Source organism: Coturnix japonica, chromosome 1, assembly GCF_054131305.1.
Source record: "Coturnix japonica strain WE chromosome 1, WE-NBRP24, whole genome shotgun sequence".
Lineage (NCBI taxonomy): Eukaryota > Metazoa > Chordata > Aves > Galliformes > Phasianidae > Coturnix > Coturnix japonica.
Genome location: NC_140663.1, coordinates 168,694,637 through 168,716,099, shown reverse-complemented (window position 1 = coordinate 168,716,099; position 21,463 = coordinate 168,694,637). Strand labels below are relative to the sequence as shown.

The following is a 21,463-nucleotide window of genomic DNA, read 5'->3' as shown; positions in this document are numbered from 1 at the left end:
CAGAGCAAGGCACTCTGCCAGCAGGACCCAGCCACTTCCCACAAGTACTATTTTCTCTTCAAAAAGAGTTGCAGCGTTTCAGGCGCAGAAATGATGGTTTATACACTTACAGTTTCCATGAATGCATAGAACTGTGGTGTTTCAGCTACGCAGCCCTCCAATAAAGCTGCATGTTTACTCACCAACTTTGGCACAGCAATTACATCTCGTAATACAGCTGCAGCAATTATTTTTTGATGTTGCCATGACAGCAATGCTGTTAGGTCAGACCTGGAGCAGCAGCTGCTTCCCCAATGCCAGACTCAGACAAGTGCAGCTCTCAACTTTCTTCCCCCCCCACTCCCCCTAATCACATTGCCTGTATACCAAGGTTTTAGTGGCTGTAATGGAAAGAGAGAATTATGAACTATTATGAATGTGTTTTCTGACTCTCAAGAAGTGCTGCTGTCACGAGGCAGGTAGCACGTGTAACACAAGCACATAGTCCTCCAGTAGCTGCAGGAGCTCACATGACCCTAAGCACGCTGAAAATCTCTCTTCCAAGTAAACATGGGTATAAGCTGTTGGCATGAGTACACTATGCATTGCCTAATGAGGTTGGAAATACAGCTGTAACGAGCAAAACCTTCTGCAGCATACAAATCATACCCAACAAAAAAGCACATATATATTTTTAGCATTTACTCACTTGAAAATAAAATCAGGTTCATTTTCAAATTAAAAGCTTGGAAAGAATGGCATTACCGTAAAAGATGGTAAGAATTAACTATCCCGAGTATCACACCACCTTCTATGAAGGCTGTCTGTATCCAGCGCATCGCTCGGCCAAGATTTCAAACACAACCAAAGCAACTCAAGAGGAAAAGAGAAAAATCCCTTCACAACTGAGATTTTTCCATCAACCATATATTATGTTGTCATCTTTAAAGAGCCCAATATTTCACTGAATATTTCACTATGACACCTCAGTGAGATCACTCGCTTAAGTTTCCAACAACGCCATCACGACTGAACCACACACACACACAGACAGAGCTTTGTGACCACTTGGCTGTGCCTGCAGGGCTGAACACTGCAATCAATCAGGAAAGAGGAAAAGCCTCCAAGGTCACCAGGAGGATTTGCCTGCAGTGCTGCCCCAAGCACTACACTGTTTCACCCCAGAAACACTGAGCCAAGGCAGCCCAGAAGCTGCGGGGTTGGGAACATGGAGCCATCCCACACAGCTATGATTTGGTTGTTAATGTAAGCTAAAAGTGAAGGTTAACTAAGTTTGTAAGTAGGTATCAAAAGAAAGCAAGGCCACTCTGCTACAAAAAGGGTGGGCTTCTCAGCTCACACTGCTCATCACAGTCAGCAATTCCCTGACTGATAATACTGGCACTCACACCATTGCAAACCCCCACCCATTTGTGTGCAGGTTATTGTGGAAAGCACTCCACACAATTGCAGCATGTATTGCAAAATGTTTTTTCCCACCATCTACAAGAAGGACAGTAACAATAAATTCTCACTAACAGAAAAACACAAAACACAAACTGGTTTAATTAAAACCCAAAAGGAAAGCATACTGAAGGAATAGAATTCCACACATAGCAGTTATTACTTATGAAGCTGCTGACAATTTTGATACAGCATTTTGGAATCGATGACCAAATATTCAGCCTTGAATTCAGAGGGAGAGCAAGAGAACAACCTGCCAAGTCCTTCAGCACCACAGCACATAAAGCTGCACTACTTGATGTATTTCTCCATGAATTTCTTGTGAAATTCTGATCGCAGGGTGTCATTCACGAATCTCTTGTCCTTCTTGGTCTCATCGATTCCCTTGGCACAATTCTTGAAGACAACATCATCATCCCATCTGAAAATAAAGACGTTTTTAACTCAGGTAAATCAAGGTGACGCTACCTATAAAAACACTGAGATACAATTTGGCTGTCCTGTTTCAATGTGTTACAAGCAATTTTACACTGGGAGTGAATTTTAGACTTCAAAAAGAAAAGATCTGCTAATCTGAGTCAACTTTGAAACAATCTGGAGTTAGAAGCAATAATGTCGGGGCAATGAAGGTTACCCCACAGGCACTTGAACAGAGCAGAGCAAACCTTCAGTGCTCCTGAACACTAATAAACACAAAAGTAATGTGTAAACAGGAATCCTATTTAGGAAAAGGCCATCATCTACTAATTCTAGTCACCCCAACATAAAATTAGTATTTTTAAAATGGAAGCATGACATCAAATTGAAGAAAAATGGTCCTACTACTTTTCATATTCATGTGAACAATGCTGGAGAAACGAGTAAGACAAAACGGCGTTTCATCTTACATCACGTTGTTGCAAAATCTGAGCAAGGAAATGACATTTAATAGACCCTCAGAGCAATGAGAGAGAACCCAGGGATGGATATCGCAGCACAGACTGCGCCGTACCTCCTTTTCACTTTGAAGTTTGCCTGGGGCTGTGCTGGGCCGGTGAGGTTCAGCAGTGGGTTTCCACTCAGGATGTTCTCCATCCGAATCCTTTCTTCTTCAGCCTTTTGCTCTTGCTCCTGAGAACCAGAAATGGATATATATTACTTTTCTCAGCCATTCTTTGAATTTAGTTGATGGAGAAAGATAAACATAATTTAGCTGCAAATACACTACTAGCTTTAATTCCCAGCTCAGCCTTCTCAGAGCATCTGACACTTGTATATGAGCAGAATAAGGACAGAAATAAAGATACACTCCAGAGCTTAACACTGCTAATAAACTGTTGATCTAGCCGTACTCATTTCTGCTCTACGAACGTTCCATCGAGTATTAAGTCAAATCCTAGATTTACCACTTACATATCTATTATAAGAAAAACCATATATGGATTAGAAGACTTTCCCTATCCTCATGAGGAAAGAGGACACGTTACACAATATTCAGTAGGTGGAAGAACCTTCCAGCAACACATAACTCCGCTGTCGTCTGGAGCGCTCTACTCAGCTTTGACAGGTACCAGTTCCATAGGGACCAATTAAAAAGAATACTGAGAAATTTCAGGTGAAAACTAAGTGGACGTCAAAAGACTATTTAAGAGCTCCAACAAGGTTGTGGATGCCCCATCCATGCAGGCATTCAAGGCCAGGCTGGATGTGGCTCTGGGCAGCCTGGTCTGGTGGTTGGCAACTCTGCACACAGCAGGGGGTTGAAACTGGATGATCATTGTGGTCCTTTTCAACCCAGGCCCTTCTATGATTCTATGACACAGTTCAATATAAGAACTTAGAATGTCTCAGTTGACAAATGCTTGTGCAGGAAGAACTTCTCTCAAGCTGCCACAGCAGCTGCCTGTCTTTAAAGCTGAACCCTGGGGGAACTCAAGGCAGCACACATAGCACAACACATCAGGTTTCTGAGACATGAACCTTGGCAGTGACCCAGAGTTACTGACCCTGAACACACAGATGCATGTCTCATTTTTCCATAATCAGACTTTAAAACAACCCGCTAAGCATTGTCGTAACTTTTATCTGTTTTATGTAACCCACATAATATCCTTCAGTCTCCATCAATCATGTATTTTGCTTTCTGGTAATGAAAAAAGTATTGTCAGACTGAAGTGTTAAGTGACAGAAAAAAACCTGGAACTGAAGAACGCCGTAGCACCTGTGTTACACTGCAAGCAGTGGTCAAATGGCAGGATGCAGCTCCCAAGGAAGACACCCACATCTAGCTGTCTGCCTGCAGGCACCCAAGCTCACAGCTCAGCAGAACTGTACAGTACAATGAGGTGCCAAGGGAGCTGTGCTGCTCCCTGTGTGTGAAACTCACTGTGCTCTGGGCTCTGCCTGCTGCACCGACTGCATCTCCACTGCAGTGGAATGGAAGCTTGTGGAAATAATCTACGTGCATCCCAATCTGGCACTTCTATAGTGATGGCAGCAACTGAAAACTTATTGTTGTGATTAAAGGCCAAAAGATTGGAGTCTGGAAGCACACAGGGAACAGAGCTGTTGAGTCAGACACTGGCAGGTTCAGTCACTTATCAAAGACATCCCAGCACTCCTGGTAACTCATTCATCACAAGGCAGTCTAGGCTGGATGACATCTCAACAGAGCTGCTTCAACAGGCTAATTCTGAAGATTAGTCTTCAAGAGTTCTCTATTATTTAGCTTCACTGAAACCTCCCGAAGAAGGTATGCAAGAATTAAGAAACTGGTTATTTATTAAAGCTCGTATCCTAGAGACATGACACAGAGGAAATACAAGGTATAACTCACAGCGGTGTAAAGTTGACATTTGCACTTAAGCTAATTTATGCACTCTGGCCAGAGCTGCAGAATTCCTCACCTCCAGCCAAAAGAGGTTTTCATTATGTTTCAGAATTTTCCACATAAATCATGCACTGCCCACTCCTCTGCTGAAGGCTGGGATGCTCCCAGTGGTACAGCACAAGCTGTATCGAATGGAATAGACCAGACAGAACCTTCCCAGCTGTCTGAGCTTCACACCTCTGGGGCAGCTAAACCACAGCTGCTGGTAAAACAGGCTCAGGGTGCTCAAAAGCCTGCACTGTTCTTCTGTGTGCTGAACAAAGGCATATTAAGCTAAAACATTATGGATTCAACAAGCCTACAACAGAAGAAAAGCTTAAGGGAGCTAACAGTGCATCCTATTCATATAATCCTTTTGATAAAATAACATCTTTGTCTGTGTTTCCATTGCAACAGCAGTGTGTTGTACCAGCCACATGCAGGGATGAACCAGAAATCAGCCCTGCTGTTGGGAAGTAAGTCCTTCCTCTACAGTCTACCACTGTGCAGGTGGTAGAGGTAACAGAACAGGAACATTATGGTGTGAGCATACAGGGCACTTGTAATGGTGACATCTCTGTGCAGAGTTGATGTTATCCTTCCCACAAAACATGGGCCATTACCATTGCTTCTTGACAAGGATGAGGACTGCTAACAGGTCTCACAAACACTTAATGAAGAAACACACCTCATAATCTCTTTGGCCTCTTCACTGAAATCCTTCTTAATCATTACCTTATACTTTAGTTTTAATTCTACGCTTATAATTTGAGTGAAAGAGTTGACATATAGGGATTCATTTCATGTTTTAGCTGGAAGAAGTCAAGAACATGGCTAAAACATAAACAGAGCAAAGGTTTATTCCAGACATTAGTAAAGTGGGACATTCACTTATAGAGTAGCGCCTTGTGAAATAAAGTTGTAAGGAAACAAAGCCAAAACTTTCAGTCTGTTCTTAGATAAGCACATAAGGACTGGATGCTAAAACAGCTCTGCTGGAACAGCGCACATATGTTCAGCTGCTCACTGGTTTGAGGTTTATTTCTAATTATTTCTATTTACCTTTTAAGGAAGAGCTTGGAAATTGGAATATTAAGACTGCTGCGATGCTGAATTTGGAATATCCCCACAAGACCCAACCATGGATGGGCAGCACAGACAGCACTCCTCATGCTCTTCCTTCACACTAGTAGTTCTGTTTAAGCCACAAAGGAAGTTAGGATCCCTTAATACTATCATTTATCAAAACTAAGTTTAGAGATTTTTGAGGCAAAAACTACCACACGAGGGAATTTACCAAAGAACAGGACAAAGTGAAACACAGCACGCTCCTGGCTTCCATAAATTGGTTGTAAAAAGTTTTGTTAGTAATGCCTTACGTTAAGGATGGGGGTAGCAGCATAACCTAGAGATTGCACCCTTAAAGCCAACACACGAGACCTTCTCTAAGGAGAGCCTTACTACTGAAGATTCCAGTGCTGCACTCTGCTTTGCCCTTTGCTTTTCATCACTGTTCTCTACATTCTAAAGAACCCCAGGAAAACACAACTCCAACTACACCGCAGTGCCCACTGTTTAACAAAGATATCAACTCTCATGAGGCAATTTTTAAGGTTAATTTTAATTAACTGTCACTCAGTGAAATGATGACCAGCGCAATAATATTCACTGCTGCAATCAGCCAACGGCCATTTCACAGATGAAACAGGGGGTTCATTTCAGCTATAAGTGTGTATTGAGTTTGCATGTAGCGCTGGGCACCGTAACCAGCCCTACCTCCTGTGGAGCAGCCAAGAAAGCGAAGAGCAACATCAGTCAAACCACAACAAAACAGGAGCGCCATACTAAAGAAGGCAGAGCTTTCAGCACCCTCTAGTGACAAGCTCAGAGTGTGGTACGTGTAGCACTCCTGATTTTTACACACCAACAGAGAAAGGTGCTTGTTTCCGCATGCTGCAATTTACTCTCAAGAATCAACAGTCTTTTATAGGGAAGCTTCTATACTGAAGCAGCACACATTTTAACCTTCCATAGTATGTTGCCACTGTAGATTTAAATGGATTTTATAGGCCCTGTTGACACGAAGGACTAAACTCTCTAGGTTTGAGAGTGGTCACTGGTGCCTTGCAGTTAAAACACCACTCTTTCCTAGCTGCTGTTAGTACCTGCTGTACACCATGCCCTGTTTACTGCCAGCTGACCCTAGTGGAGATCATACCTGAAAAAGCACTCCAGCAATTAAACTACAAGGCAGTCTGTTAAGCTCTGGAAATGAATTCATTTCACTTCTGTGGATATATTTTCAAAATACAGTCACCTGTGTATAACCGTATCAAAATAGTTCTGGTTTTATGGTTTCAACATGGATTCCTTGCCAAGGCAACACAGTACTAATGTAAAAAGATCAAAAGCATCAAAGAACGCAGTGATATTTTTAATTCATTAAAAAAAAATATATCATTTCTTGCTTCATTAAAACTAATTAACAAAGGAAATATTCCACTGGGTGATGCCATGGGTAAATCACCAGTACCATTACAGCTCAGTGTGACACCTGTCTTCAGAGAATGACTTGCATGTCAAAAGCAAAATCAACTTAACTGAAACGCCCCCATAAAGCACTGGGAAAGTAAATAAAGCTTAAAGCAAAACACCCATAAATACGTCTGCTAAAGAAAGAATTACTGATGGCAGTCATTAGACACAAGAACAAAGCCATCACAGTGACCTGAGAAGCCTGTTTTGATGCGCTGTGCCAGCTCTGAACTTGGCACTTCCTTTGTTTACCTGTTCTCACCTGTCTTGAGAATGTAAGGCACAAGAGTTTTACTAAGCACGTTTGCAAATAAACCTTAATGGCCGGATTAAGGTTTATTTATACCAGATGCTTTTTAATGGGAATGGGTGAGATTTTACCTTCCGAGCCTGTTCCTCAGCTCGCTCCTTTTTTATCTTTTCCAGTTCAGCCAGAAGAGCTGCAGTGTCATCATCATCACTGTCTTCCAGGTCATCATCCTCATCATCCTCCTAATATCAACAAAAGCAGAAAAGAATCAGTTTATGAACTTCACGTAACATACACAGCTTTTCATTCTGAACGTTGACTGCAGAGATGTACCTCTCATTCAATAAAATAAAGACTTATCAGAAATCCTCCAGACAGCTCTGGTGCGTTCACCTAATTGTGTGCCTAAATACCTCATCCAGTATTGCTGGGGCCAAATATAGCACCATTAGAAACAAAACAAACATCAGCATGCTGTCAATACCTGGACAACCTCAATACATCAGCGCAAGGAAAGGAGCCAAGAACTCATTATTCATGCAGACAATCAGTGTATCTCATTTGTTTCACCTCTGGGGTTTAAGCAGTACCTTCAGTTCCCCAGTTCCTGTATGCTAACAGTCACAGCATCCTTGCTCCCTTCTAAGAACACTGCTGATTACAATGTACAACTACTGTGGACTTCCATCAGAATAGAGGAACTGGATGTATGGTATCCCCAAATCAGTTCTCAGTAACAAGTCTTGATTTACATATATATATATATTTAAATATCTAGAGCTTCACATTCTATCAACGGCAAAACCCCAAGGCAGGACAATGAAAGGAAAGAAGACAGAAAAGAATGCATACATCAGTAAGAGGGTCATCTGCATCTAGGTTTGCTGCAGGAATCTGGTCCAGCCGAGGCTTCTTAGACACAGAAGATGACGTTGTGTGTTCTAAGAGATAAGATTAAAATAAATAAATCAACAGCACAAAGCCAATTTCACTTAACAGCATCTGAAGTCAGAAATTGATTTAAAAAAATTATTAATAAGTTGTTTTGGATTACAGTAAGAAATATGAGCTTATGCTTGGTTTTTCCTCGCCTCTCACTGTATAACTCCTCCCATGAAGGCATCCCCAAACGAAGCACTAACGTCCCTAAGCTTATCTTTTAGCTTCCAAGTGTTTCTGAAGTCATTACTTCAAGAAGAAAGAACAGCAGAAGCTGTGGTGAGATATCCTCATTCTATATATTTAGTGGACTGTTCCCACTGCAGACCACCCCAAAGCATTACTATTATCTATCTGGGTCCAAATGACAGCTGCTTTTAGCTGTGAATTAGAAAGTCCCATAATACTTCTGAACACCTCACAATGTAGGTATTAAAGTACCTAAATATGGTCAAGCTTCATATTAAAAAACAAACAACTCTGATTTTTGTTTTAATTCTCACTTCACAGTACCTGAACTGGATCAGGCACTTTAAAAAGCAATTTATTACTTCACTGATGCTGTTAACAGTTAAAAATGAGTCATTGCACTTTTCCTTCCTGTCTTGTTTGCCCAAGCACAGTAAAAAGAAAAAAGCTCTTTATTAACTGTACATACTTGCTGCCAATTCATTACAGCCATTCTGTATCAGCTGGCCTGCTCGATGCTTCCCTACTAGCTGGCCTAGATTTTTGCTAGCATGAAGACAGCATGAATGCCAGTGAACACTCCCTTGCAGGTCCACAGCTCAGAACCAACAGGCCAATATCCCGCATTCTGCTCTCCTAACACAGTGTGTAACTCAAACTCAACGTGGAATTCTGTGTGAGAGCAGCGTCATGTACAGGTAGTAAGATCTGGTTGTTCAAGGTTGATTTTACCTCTGGTTGGTCTGTCTCTGCTCTTTTCCCTCGCAGCAACCCGCTCTCTCTCCTCCAGCTCCCTTCTGAAGTCACGGTTACGCACCTCTTCGGGAGCATCCTGAGTGGCCTGTCTGAAACAGCAACGAGGGGAAAAGGCTGAGGCTGACAGTCAGGAGCCGGCAGCAATTTATCAGATGAGGCCAGGGATGAACACGTTTCTACTCTTTATACATAACTGGGTACCATGTGGACACACGCTTCTTTCTGCATTACACACACACTCCTTCCAGTGGCTCTCAAATGAACTTTAAAGATCTACATACATCCTTGCAAAACCATGCTGACCACATCTGTATTTTGTGGGTATCCCTAAATCTGTTCTCTGCAGCACAAACTCAGTGTCCAAACTGACATCTACCAACACTCTGGTTAACTCTCTGCCATTTCACCACCTCACATTGCTGTTGCAAACAAATCTCCCAGGCTTGCAAGATCAAAACTAGAGCATGCTGCTCTCTAATATTTTCTCCCCATAAGACAGAAGAGACAATGTACCACTGCAGGGGAAAAAGAAAAGAAAGAAATATGGAGAGAATGAGCACAACACTCACTTCAGTGAAATACAAGTGCATCTTTCCCTCTCTTTTATGTAATACACACAGGCAAAAACCAACAGGCTGCTTTTATTCAAGTCACACAAAGTTCCACCTAGAACATGCTGGACTTCTCTGCAAGACTTGAGAAGAACTGATGAATAACAACATGCAGCAATTCCTTTCACCTTGCTGTGAACTCAGGTTTGGAAATAAGAGTGTCTGGAAGAAACCCAGGCTCCAGTCATTACAAATACACTGCGTGCACAAGCTGTCTTTATGCTGAAGCATTTCATTTGCTTTTATAATTAAAAACTTGAATTCAGAATCCCTGACATGGCTGCAAAAATCCCCCCCAGGCCTTCTGTCAAAGAGGCACGGGAGAGTGGGACTGAAATACCAAATCTTTCTTGCAATTATGCAGCCCTTGGCAAATTAGCAAAGACAACTTTGTATTTGATATTTGGGAGAATGAACTTAAGACGCTTAATGCCCCCTCACACACACATACACACTCACTCAAAGGGATTCGTTACCACACACATCTTATATTCCTGTATGTACTTCTTCCCACACACTCGTTTCAGAACAACAGACTGGTGCTCCACACTCCTGCTCTGTTTAAAGAGACAGACCACCAGCCACTTTTACCATAACAGCATGTTTTGTGCTGTTGCTTTTGGTGATCTCTGAACATCCCAACTCCCGTATCCATGTTACCTTCAAAGTTATTCAAATGGGTGGGAGGGAAGCAGTGAAAGGGTAAATATCTGCGCTAAGAAAGCAAAACCCAAACAACAGTTTAAGCTACAAAAAAAGACTATTTTCAGGCTGACACAACTCAGTTAAATCCTGTGGCATGTTGACTCCAGATTTCATGCTATCTTAAAAGAACATAAATTATTAAGCATTCCAAACACAGGATAATATTCATATAAAATCCCATTATCTTTCACACCAGTTAAAGCAACGGGCTCTTCCAGAACCCTTCTAGTGTTTAACATCACATACTAATGCCTGAGTGCTGTTACACATTTCCCTGCCTCTTCTTAGTGCTCTTCCCCAGAGGTTCTTTGCCAATACATGACATACTCAACTTCCTGCCTCCTATCCCATCTTGTAAGTAACACCACCTTTCTAGCTCAGCTGTCTCCATATGTTCCCAATGCTTTTCTTTTCACTCCATTGCCTGAAATGCTTTATCTGTAAAGATTACCTTCTCCTGATTCCCTTCCACAGGCAGTTATTGACACCACTAAAACTAAACCTTCCAAATCAGTTGCAACCCACTCAACCTCCTAAGCCTGCTTCTGCGTCTGCTTAATGTCAAGCACACAAATATCTAACGTGAAAGAAATTCAGAGTGTTGGTCACATCACAAAGAAAGAAAACAACAAAACAGCTCCAGGCTGCTTTGCTATAAGGCAGACAATAACGATACTTACCTGTATTTGATTTTAGTATGAGAGGGAAGGTCTCTGCTGGAATACTGCTTGGATAGCTGACTTAAGTCTCCTTCACCTTTTCCTCTCCCTCCTCTTGCAGGCTCAAACGTTGGCCTCGCTGCTGTCGTCATTTTAGTTACTAGAGTCAAGTGCAAAAAACAGTCATTACTATAACTTAAAGTGAAAGCCATTCACCAGAAGCTATGTTATTCCTGGAACTGCTGCAGCAACAGCAAATCCCACTACACAATACAAATTATCAACTGATGCATGAGCCTTAAAGCTTAAGAGCTTCTTTTACTGACAGCTTCTTTTCCAACATGCCTGAAAGATGATAGAGACTCAATCAAGAATGTGAGGTCATGTTTATAGAAGTGGATAAAACACCAGGAGCCAGTCTCCTATCCTTATATCTTGGTAGAAGAGTAATTCAACTCTTTCCCCTCTGGAAAAAATACAGGATCTAATAATGAAATCACAGAATTGTAGGGGTTGGAAGGGACCTCTAGATTGAGTCCAACCCCCCTGCCAAAGCAGACTCCCTACACCAGGTAGCACAGGTAGGCGTCCAGGCGGGTCTTGAATATCTCCAGAGAAGGAGACTCCACCACCTCCCTGGGCAGCCTGTTCCAGTGCTCCGTCACCCTCACTGTAAAGAAGTTCTTCCACACATTCGTGCAGAACTTCCTATGCTGTAGTTTCACCCCATTACCCCTAGTCCTATCCCAACGCACTACTGAAAAGAGACCAGCCTCACCACTATGGCTCCCATATAACTGATACCAAGAAATAACTGATGCCAAGAAGTGCAGGTATAGCAAAGGAGTGAAAGAAGCACAGCACAGCCTCAGCTACACAAGAGCTGCCAGCACACACTGTGCTCAGCACTGCACAAAGCAGCTGGAGGCCATGCAGACCCAAACCATAGAGCCAAAAGTTTAGGGCAGTCCACCAAGAAACAAACAAAACAAAAGAATCAAACCAACCAACCACCCTGAATGACCCATCAGTGCCATCTTCAGTCTGTTAAACGAAACTACACACATCCATAAGCACAGCCTAAGGACTTCAATAAGAGACACACAGAAGGTGGTGAGGCGCTAGCACAGCTGCCCATAGAGCTGTGTGCCCCATCCTTTTAGGGGCTCAAAGCCAGGTTGGATGGGCTCTGTGCAGCCTGAGCTGCTGGGGGCAACCAGGGGTTTGCTCCGATCAGGTTCCATCAGCGCAGCATTGGAGCAGCCCCATCAGTGCCGCACAACGCCGGCCCGGCTGAGCCACCTCCATCGGCGCTCTCCCAGGCCCATCCAGGCCGCCCCACGGCCTCAACCTCCCTCCCGGTGTCCCCCCAGGCTGCCCACCACCCCAGGGCCGACCCTCCACATTCAGAAGCCCCGATTTAATCCCTTCAACCCCCTTCTCTGACCTCGGGGTCTCCTCCCGCTGAGCAGCCGGGCCCTACGCCACCGCCATCATCCCGCCCACTACCCACAAGGCGCCGCGCAGCCACCACAGAGCGGAGCGGCGGAAGGAGGAACTACCATAGAGACGGAGGGCGGAAAAACTTGTTACCTCAGTGCGGAATTGTGTCCGCCATGTTCGATAATGAGGTGGAAATAGACGCTGTTGGTGCCCGAGTGGCACCTGCTGTCCACCCTGAGGTACAGCAGCACTGCGTGTGAGCTGTGCTTTAAAGTCGTGTATGACTGTGAGCAGTACACACACACTGCTGTGCTGCCATAGAACCCTTGTGCTGCTGCTTTTCTGTGTGCTTACAGAGTCATCCCAGCTCCTCCCGGCTGCCTCCCACCCCGCTGGTTCTTTGGCTGTTTGTGCTCAGTCACAGCTCCTGCTCCACTGTCTGCCTTTGCTTCCTGATGGCTGCCAATGGCTTTGCAATGAGGAAGAGACCTTGTGACTATTCTCAACAGAGAAAAATCCACGAGTCAGCAAGAATTCCCTGCAAAAAAAAGCACAGAACCTGAACTAGGCCCTTCCTAAGCACCCAGGAGAGGCTCACAGGGGAGCGAGCCATCCCCCTGCAGCCCACAGGCACCACATGAAGCACATCTCGCATCTCTCATACTGTGTCCAGGTGTGGAGCCCTCAGTACAAAAAAGACATGGAGATTTTGGAAAGGGTCCAGAGGAGGGAAACGAAGATGATCAGGGGGCTGGAGCACCTCCCCTATGAGGACAGGCTGAGGGAGTTGGGTTTGTTCAGCCTGGAGAAGAGAAGGTTGCGGGGTGACCTCATTGCAGCCTTTCAGTACCTGAAGGGAACTTACTCCCAGGAGGGGAGTAAACTCTTCGAAAGGGCTGACAATAGCAGGACATGGGGAAATGGTTTTAACTTAAAAGAGGGAAAATTTAGGTTGGATGTTAGGGGGAAGTTCTTCACTAGGAGAGTGGTTAGGCCCTGGAACAGGCTGCCCAGGGAGGTTGTGGATGCCCCGTCCTTGGAGGTGTTCAAGGCCAGGTTGGACAGGGCTCTGGGCAACCTGATCTAGTAAAGGTGTATGTTTGGTGGCCCTGCCAGGCAGGGGGGTTGGAACTACATGATCCTTGAGGTCCCTTCCAACCCGGGTCATTCTGTGATTCTGTGATCTCCGTATGCAGACATGGAGGAGCCCACTGTGCAGCAGTGGATGAGTGCTGGAGGAGGAGCAGCCCCAGGCCAGGGTGCAGCCTGTGGAGAGGAGCCTACAGTGGGGCAGGAGGGCTGGGGGAGCTGCTGCCCGTGGGGCTGTGCTGGAGCAGTTCCCCACCCACAACATGATGTCAGCTGAAAGGCACTCAGCAAGGGAGGGAGGAGGGTGCTGGGGGCATGGGTGGCACTGAGGAGCACACAGCTCTGCTGCTCTCTATCACAAGCCCGTCCCTGAGGAGGAATTATTGTTTCTGCAGAATCAAATGGTTTCTTTGAGCTCTGACAGAGCAATTAATTTTAGCCATGTGATATTTACATGCAGATGAGCTGCTCGGCTATATGTCACTCAATAGCTGCATCCAGTGTTAGGCAAAAATGCCCCACTGTGGGAATGATTAGCCAAACAGCTCTGCTAAGGACTAAGCTAATTTTACCCTTTTCTCAATGCTGGCTGACAATGATTCAGTCCCTGCTTGTTTGAGAGGACTCTCAGTACCTGGATGCCCAGACACCCAAATGAGCACTGTATTGCCCACACAGGAGGCAAGGGCCTGCTGCCCACACACCACTGTGTGTCTGGGTTTTTTCACTGTGTAGATATGGAACAAAGAATACCAGTGAAACACCCCACAAACAAGCTCATTGGGCAGAATAGAGTGGGGATACATGGAGCATCAGCCACCTGTCCCAGTGCTTGACCATCTTCATGGCAAAGAAATGTTTCCTAATGTCCAATCTGAGCCTCCCCTAGTATAGCTCTGTGCCATTCCTGTCCTGCCATCAGTTCCCAGAAGCAGAGCCCGGCACTGCCCTGTCTGCCTCCCCTCCTCAGGGAGCTGCACGGAGCCTCCTCTTCTCCAGACCAGATAAGTTCAGTCGGATGAGATTCTTCTGGGTTTAAGATTTCTGTTACTGGAAGGCACGAGGTGCAGCTAAATACTTTTTGTAAACAGGGCTGCAAGGAATAGAGCAGCCAGCATGCAAGTATGGACTCTCCTAGTTTATATTGAGTCTCTGAACCAGGAATGCAAGGAAGAGTTTATAAGAAGAGCAAACAGCCATGCATCACCCTGACCCATTTAAAACCCGGCTGAGTTTCCAGCAGCATCTCAGTAGTGCAGCCCTCAAGCTCACTGACAACAAGGTAAGCCATAGGATCAGTTCCCATGTCCTCCAAAGATACTGTGTTAATTTATGACAATTTCATAACTAAGAGGATTCCAGCTGCTGTCAACCAACAGCAATCCCTCTTAACCCTCAATAGCCCACCTATATAGCTCCTGAGCCTGCGCTCTGCAATGTGTTTATCTGGTCTGGAGGCAATGCTGGGTCAGGAGCAGCCTGAAACACCCGCATTGTTCCTTTTGGGTGTGGGCAGAAATCAGTTCACTCTGAGTCAAGTGAAAACAAAGAACAACAGTTTGGAAAACAGTGCGCTCTTGACACAGTAGTGGCAGCTGCCAGGTTGATTCTTTCTTCTTTCTTTGTTACAATTCACATTATTTCAGGTCTGAGACCTCAGGGGAGCCCTTTGCTTGTGGAGGCTTGTAATAAACAGAAGAAAAAGAAACTTGTATTTCCTCCCCAGCACAGCCACTAGCTTGGGAACCTTGCAAAGGTAAGTCCCGCTCCCCAGGTCCTGCCTAGTTCTTTCTTTACAAAAAGATGGATAAAGCAGCAAAGGCTTTTTCTCTGAGACCTGTAGATACAATATCCCATAAAACAGCAGGGTGTGGTTTGATTTCCTGTGTTATAAAGCCCAGAGAGCTTTTATAGAATAACAGAATCACGGAATCACTGAATCATAAACTGGTTTGGGTTGAAGGGACCTTAGTGATCATCCAGCCCCAGCTTTCCTGCCTCAAGCAGGGACACCTTCCACTGGACCAGGCTGACCACAGCTCCATCCAGCCTGGCTCTAAGGGATGGCTCACCCACAGCTTCTCTGGGCAGCCTGTGCCAGCATATACCCACCCCCACTGTGAAAAAGTTCTTTCTAATGTATAACCCAAATCTACCTATTTAATTTTAAGCCATTGCACCTTGTTCTATCCCTGTACTTCCTAATGATGTCTCCCTCCCCATCTTGCCTGCAGGCCCCTTTAGGTACTGTCAGGCCACACTGAGCTCTCCTTGTTTGTGTCTTCTCCATGCTGAACAAGCCCAGCTGCCTCAGCCTGTCTCCTCCTATACTCCAGCCCTCTGAGCATCTTCGTGGCCCTCTGGACCCGATCCAACAGCTCTACATCCTTCCTGTGCTGTGGGCCCCAGGTCTGGGCATTGTGCTGCAGGGGTGGGGGGCTCATGAGGGTGCTTCCCTTTTTATTTTTACCACCAGAACCGTAAGTTCTATCTGAGCTTGACTTGACACTGAGCCTTGTATGGCTGGTTGGCTCATGGTTTGCAGGAGCCAGCTGCCCCAGCCAGGGCTGAGCACAGTGCTATGGGAGCTGGAGGTACCCCAGCAGGGCGGTGTGCAGGAGTTCTGCACGTTTGCCTCTCCTTGGCAAGATGCTGCCTGCTTCTGTGTCATTGCTGCTGAGTAGTAGCAACTGAAACTGATCTTTGTATTCCCCTCCCTTTCCTGTTCTCCCTGGCCCACTGCCTGAAATGAGCGCAGCATGAGCAGCCCATCTCACTTCTGTGCTGCAGCTCACACTGTTCAGATGCGAAAGCACACATGAAGCACCCTGATCTTATTGCTCTCACTCATTGCTGCATTAACATGCACTCGGCAAGTCTGTCCTGCCATGCTCGAGGATGGCTCAGTGATAGTCCCATGCTGGGTGTGGATGATCAGGTGTGAGTACAGGGCTGTTGTCCATGTGGGTGCTGCACAGAGGACCTGGAGAGCATTATGTCATGGCACAGAGGCTGATGCTTAATGGGACTGCAATGGTCCACGCTGAGCCATGAGTCCCTCCCTATTGCACTTTTAATAGAGAATTAAAGTACTTTAATGACGTGAACAGGAGGCTTTGTGCACAGCCCAACAGCATGAGAAATTGCTCAGGAGCACCAGGGTGGAGCAGGGTGGTTGGCCCGAACTCCTGCTTGTCTGCTGAAGGAGGAAGGACTGAAACCTTGGCCTCCTGGCTGCTGATGCTGAAGTGAAGAGAGCAGGAACAAGCTTGCACTGACTGACTGCAAGGAGGGGATTCATGGCTGCACGAAGTGAGGACGAGCAAAGTTCTCACACCCTTTGCAATGCATGATGAGTGCTACACAGCCACTGACATGTCAAAACACCTCCCAAGAAGGTCAAAACAGGCAGCATAAATAATCAGTAGCAGTTCTGTAGCAGATCCCAGAACAGAGGCTGCAAAATCCTTTTCTGCTTTTAAGCTGACTTAAAAATCACAGTTCTGCCAGGTTCTCTCCCCAGAGACCTGGAGTTTTGCACTTCTATTTTAACCTGTGATCTCAAATAACCACTCATTTATTTCAAGCACTAATTTAAGACTAGTATTTCCTTCCGCATTGTGGTCAGCTATTGTGCCTAGAAGCATCGCTGCTTTTGTTTTCTGGGGCAGCTCCTCATTCACACACACGCTGCCATGCACACACACGTGGCAGAAGCTCCACCTGTGTTCAAGGCAGTGACAACAGGATCCCAGGAGGGGTGGCTCTGCTCTTCACATCTGAATCCATCCCAAGGCAATGCTGGCCAAGAACAGCACAGCTGGAGTGACTTCCTGTGGCCATCTGCACCATTGTTCTGTAAAGGCAGGTGAGCAAAGCACACTTCCTGGCCCCACAGCACTCACCTTTCCCCCCTATCTCATGTGCTCCACACTGGGCTGGCCAAGCCTTTAATGCAGAACCCGTCGCTCCTCCTCCCACTCCTCAGTGCCCAAGTATTGCTGGAGGCAGACAGCCCTGGGTGTGGCTGCTGTCTGCCTCCTGATTACAGCTGGGCCCTGCCAACAGGTTTAGCTTTCTCAAAGATCGTGGCTTTCCCATTCCCTCTTCAGAGATGATGCAAGTGCAACAAGCCTGTACCTCTCATTGCAGTCCCACCCATGGGTTTTCTGCCAGTGCGGCCTGCAAGGAGCCACCTCACGCCTTGTTTCCACCCAGCACCTGGCACTGGCTGAGCCACACAGAGCTTGTGAAAATCCAACCTAAATCTCTCCTCCTTCAACTTAAAACCATTTCCCCTTGTCTTGTTTTTATCTACCCTTGTAAAGAGTTGACTCCCCTCTTGTTTATAGGCTCTCTTTAGGTACTAAAAGGCTGCAGTGAAGTCACCCTGCAGCCTTCTCTTCTCCAGGACTTGGGCTGTCAAACACTGGATTTTTGTTGTGCTCGTCTCTAACAGCCTGGAGGTTGGAAAAGACCTTCAGGTGCACCAAGTCCAGCTATCAACGGGACCTACTGAGTCCCATCACTAAACCATGTCCTTGAGCGTCATCTCTACACATCTCTCATATACCTCCAGGGATGATGACTCCACCACGGGCAGCCCGTTCCAATGCTTGACCGCCCTATTCATGAGTAAATTCTCCCCAGTATCCACTCTAAACCTCCTTTGCTGCTACTTGAGGCTGTTTCCTTGCATCACTCTCACTTGTCAACTGAAAAAAGAGACCAACACCCTCCTTACCGCAGCCTCCTTTCAGGCAGTTGTAGGGAGCTCGGCCTTCTCTTTTCCAAACTAAACAATCTCAAATTCCTCAGCCACTCTTCTTGTCTTGTTTTCCAGTTCTTTCAATTAATAGAAATTTCTTCAGTCTGAAGACTATGATGAAGTGCTGAAGGATATGGACTCTGGGTTTTATTGCTTTAATTAGGCACATACACAAGTCTGCATCCCTGGCACCCTGACCCTGAGGTGTCTGGTGGTCTCTCTCATAGAATCATTGAAGCATTAAGGTTGGAAAAGACTGCTAACATCACCTAGTCCAGCCATCAGCCCACCCCCCACCATGCCCACTGACCATGTCCCTCTGTCACATCTCCATGGCTCCTGAACACCTCCAGGGACAGTGACTGCACCACCTCCCTGGGCAGCCTGTGCCACTACCTCACCACTCTTGTGAGAAGAACTGGTTCCTAATATCCAACCTGATCCTCCTGTGGTGCAACTTGAGGCCATTACTTTCACTGTTGCACCACCCTGTGCTGTGAGAATCATGGCAAGAGAAGGGCGATGAAGCAGCACTGTTGGTGATGCTGACACCTGACCAGTGTGAGGGTCACCACGGGGAAAGTGTAAAGATGTCTGCGTGAGCAACTAACAAGTAGGCAGCAAAGAGTGGCACAAAGACCTGGTTTAAGGTGGGAATCAAAATTGCAATGGTGCATCGCTAAGCTCTTCCCCAAAGAGATGATCGAATCTCTTCATTTTAACACAGAAACTGAGTTTTTCTTTTCTCCCTAGCTCAGCACTGGGCTCCGTTCCCAGACCAGGCTTTTGAGTTAATTTTAGCAAGAAACTCCATCCCCATGAGATGAGGAAGAGGCAGATGTGCTCTCTGACATGCAGTGTCGTGTGCTGGGACTGCCACGCTCTGAGCCAAATCCTTGACAGTGTGTCTCCACTGAATCGCTTTCTTCTTCCTTTTCCTTCCCTAAAGAATAGGACAGTCACATACAGTCTGGCAGCCCACCCATAGCTCACAGCAGGAGACAAGAGATCTGCCCTGGAGAAATATTTGGAGTCAAGTATGTTTGGAAAGTCAAGGTTAGCAGGGTCAGGCATGTGAGGAGAAAGGAGTTATTTGCAGCAAACTCAGTGTCAACCATGTGAACGGAGAGACAGGGCTGGAGGAACAGTGTGGGAAAGTGGGCAGACAAGCCAGTGGCTTCCTGTTGTTACAGGGCTGAATAGTGGCATGTTTTTCAGGATCATTTGGTCTTGGTGCTTGAGACCCCTGGGAGGAGGACGTCATCCTCACTAGGTCAATGAAGATGGATGTAAGCCCCTTCCTATCTCATTTCCCCATCTTCATGTTCTGATTTTCTTATCACAGCTTTCCTCAGCTCTCTCCCATCTGTTCATTTGACCCCTCCCTCCTGGGTTTCTTCACATCTATTTCTATCCATTTCCCTTCTTAAGCTTTCCTTAGTATCTCATCAACTAATTTTTGCTCAATCTCCTTCTCTTCCTCCCAGTCGACATCATTTTCTAGAGCCTCTTTTCTCACCCTTTGTCCTGTCACAAATCACTTCTCCCCACTTTCTCTCTGGTATGCCTTCCAAATTCAGCATGCATGCAGTCTCTGCTGTGCAGCCCCTCCTCTCCTCCTATGCACCTTTACCTGCTGCTGATACATCACCTTTCCCTTGTCTCTTTGACTGCCCAGAGAGGGGGTGGATTCCCCATCCCTGGAGACAATCAAGGTCAGGCTGGATGGGGCTCTGAGCATCTGATATAGCTGTAGGTGTCCCTGTTCATTGCAGGGGAGATGGCCTTTGAGGGTCCCTTCCAACTCAAATGATTCTATGATCATCTGTTTCTTTGTACCTTCCACAGGCTCCCTGTTCTCCATCACATCAAGCACAACTGCTTGCCTTCAGTGCCAGCCTCGTTGAACTTAATGGCAGTATCATCTCTTGGTCCATGCTGGCGCCCATATTGATAGCATGGAAAAGGAGATCTCTTCAGACTGTCTACTTACATGCTGGTACATGCAGTAAAATATAGGCAGGCATAGGCCAGCCTCACAGCCAGGAAGGTTCCCCAAAAGCAGATAAGAGACCCTTGAGGCTGGGAAGAGTGCTGAGGCATCACAGTGAGGCTGAGGTGCCCTTGGAAGCAGGCTGTCCCCATTTCCTGGCAGCAGGATCCCTCTGCTCAACATGCTGCTGGCTGTTGTGCCCATCTTGAGGCACCCCAACCCACCTTCACACTGGGTTGGGATCATACCCAGCTTGGCGTTAATACAGATCAGTCAGAGTGGGATGTTTAGAAGCACCTCATTGCCTTGCTTTGCACCTCATTGCTTTGCTTTCCCTGTAGAACGAGGCTCAAAACATGGGCAAAATATGTCCTTCTGTTGCCCAGATAGTTGCAAGTGTGGGATCAGATAGACACCAAAGAGCTCAAGTTTAGCTTCAGCTCTCGATTTCCCAGTAGCCCTTTTTACATCCAGGGAGATGGAATGTTGAGCGTGTCTTTTGGAGCTGCTCCGTTCTGGCTGGGCCATGCACTGTTTCCATTCCCATCATCTTTCTGCACATGACTAATTCTTTCTGCCAGGGCTGAGTGACCAGCCACTGCCTGGAAACCAAACAAGCCACTGGCTGCATTTCCTGCTGTTCCTCAGCCTGCCCAGCCTGCCTCTGTCTCCCCAATCTGATAACATCACACGAAAAGGCACTGACGAATTTCTTTGCTATTCTGCCATCCCCGAGTGAGAAATGAGCCTCAGAGCCCAGGCTATTCTTAGCTCTTTTACAGCCTCCTTCCCCGACCTTGGGCGGGCACCAAGGCAGCCATCCGTCCGTCCCATGGCATTGCTCGCAGTACAGGCTATGTGTGCCGTACAGCCTCTCTTGCAGAGCAGCTGAGAATTGGTGGCACTTGGGGACTCCTGCTTGGAAATGGCTGTAGCGATGCGACAGTTTTGTATGGCAGTGTCCTTTATGGCACCTTGGCTTTCTTAAGTTGCGGGAGCGAGTTATTGGCAGTATATCTGATCGTGTCCAACATATAGCATGGGGAAAGGCATGTTTTCTTGATCTTGAAATACTCTGTAGTCTCTCCACTGCACTGCTGTGAAAACATTAACTTTCCCAGACGCCACAGTCATTCTTTTACCCATTAACCCAGCAGTAGCTGCTGTGGGCTCACAGGCAGGTGACAGCCGATAATAAACACGAGGAGTGGTTTCATTCCTTGTGGCTTTTTTTG

General features: G+C 46.2%; 1 protein-coding gene and 1 non-coding gene across 5 annotated transcripts; one reads left to right on the top strand and one right to left on the bottom strand.

Annotated features, from left to right (window-relative positions):
* Positions 1–1,507: 1,507 nt before the first annotated feature.
* On the bottom strand, positions 1,508–12,834 carry CWC15 (CWC15 spliceosome associated protein). Of its 2 annotated transcripts, none has more exons than XM_015852295.3 (7): positions 12,529–12,834; positions 10,957–11,095; positions 8,937–9,049; positions 7,929–8,017; positions 7,208–7,318; positions 2,435–2,553; positions 1,508–1,864 (listed from the first exon to the last, which is right to left on the bottom strand). In XM_015852295.3, the coding sequence occupies exons 2-7, from the start codon at positions 11,085–11,087 to the stop codon at positions 1,735–1,737; spliced, it is 693 nt and encodes a 230-aa protein (XP_015707781.1). In that variant the 5' UTR covers positions 11,088–11,095; positions 12,529–12,834; the 3' UTR covers positions 1,508–1,734. The 2 variants fall into 2 exon arrangements, with proteins under 2 accessions (XP_015707781.1, XP_015707780.1); XM_015852294.3 differs by lacking the exon at positions 12,529–12,834 and adding an exon at positions 12,383–12,448.
* On the top strand, positions 12,480–20,219 carry LOC107308427 (uncharacterized). 3 transcript variants are annotated; one of them, XR_014942232.1, is made up of 4 exons: positions 12,507–12,617; positions 14,629–14,749; positions 15,114–15,223; positions 20,084–20,219. It is a non-coding gene; the product is annotated as an uncharacterized LOC107308427 (transcript). The 3 variants fall into 3 exon arrangements; XR_014942229.1 differs by lacking the exon at positions 20,084–20,219 and adding an exon at positions 15,702–15,836; XR_014942230.1 differs by lacking the exons at positions 14,629–14,749; positions 20,084–20,219 and adding an exon at positions 15,702–15,836 and having other exon boundaries at positions 12,480–12,617.
* Positions 20,220–21,463: the final 1,244 nt, after the last annotated feature.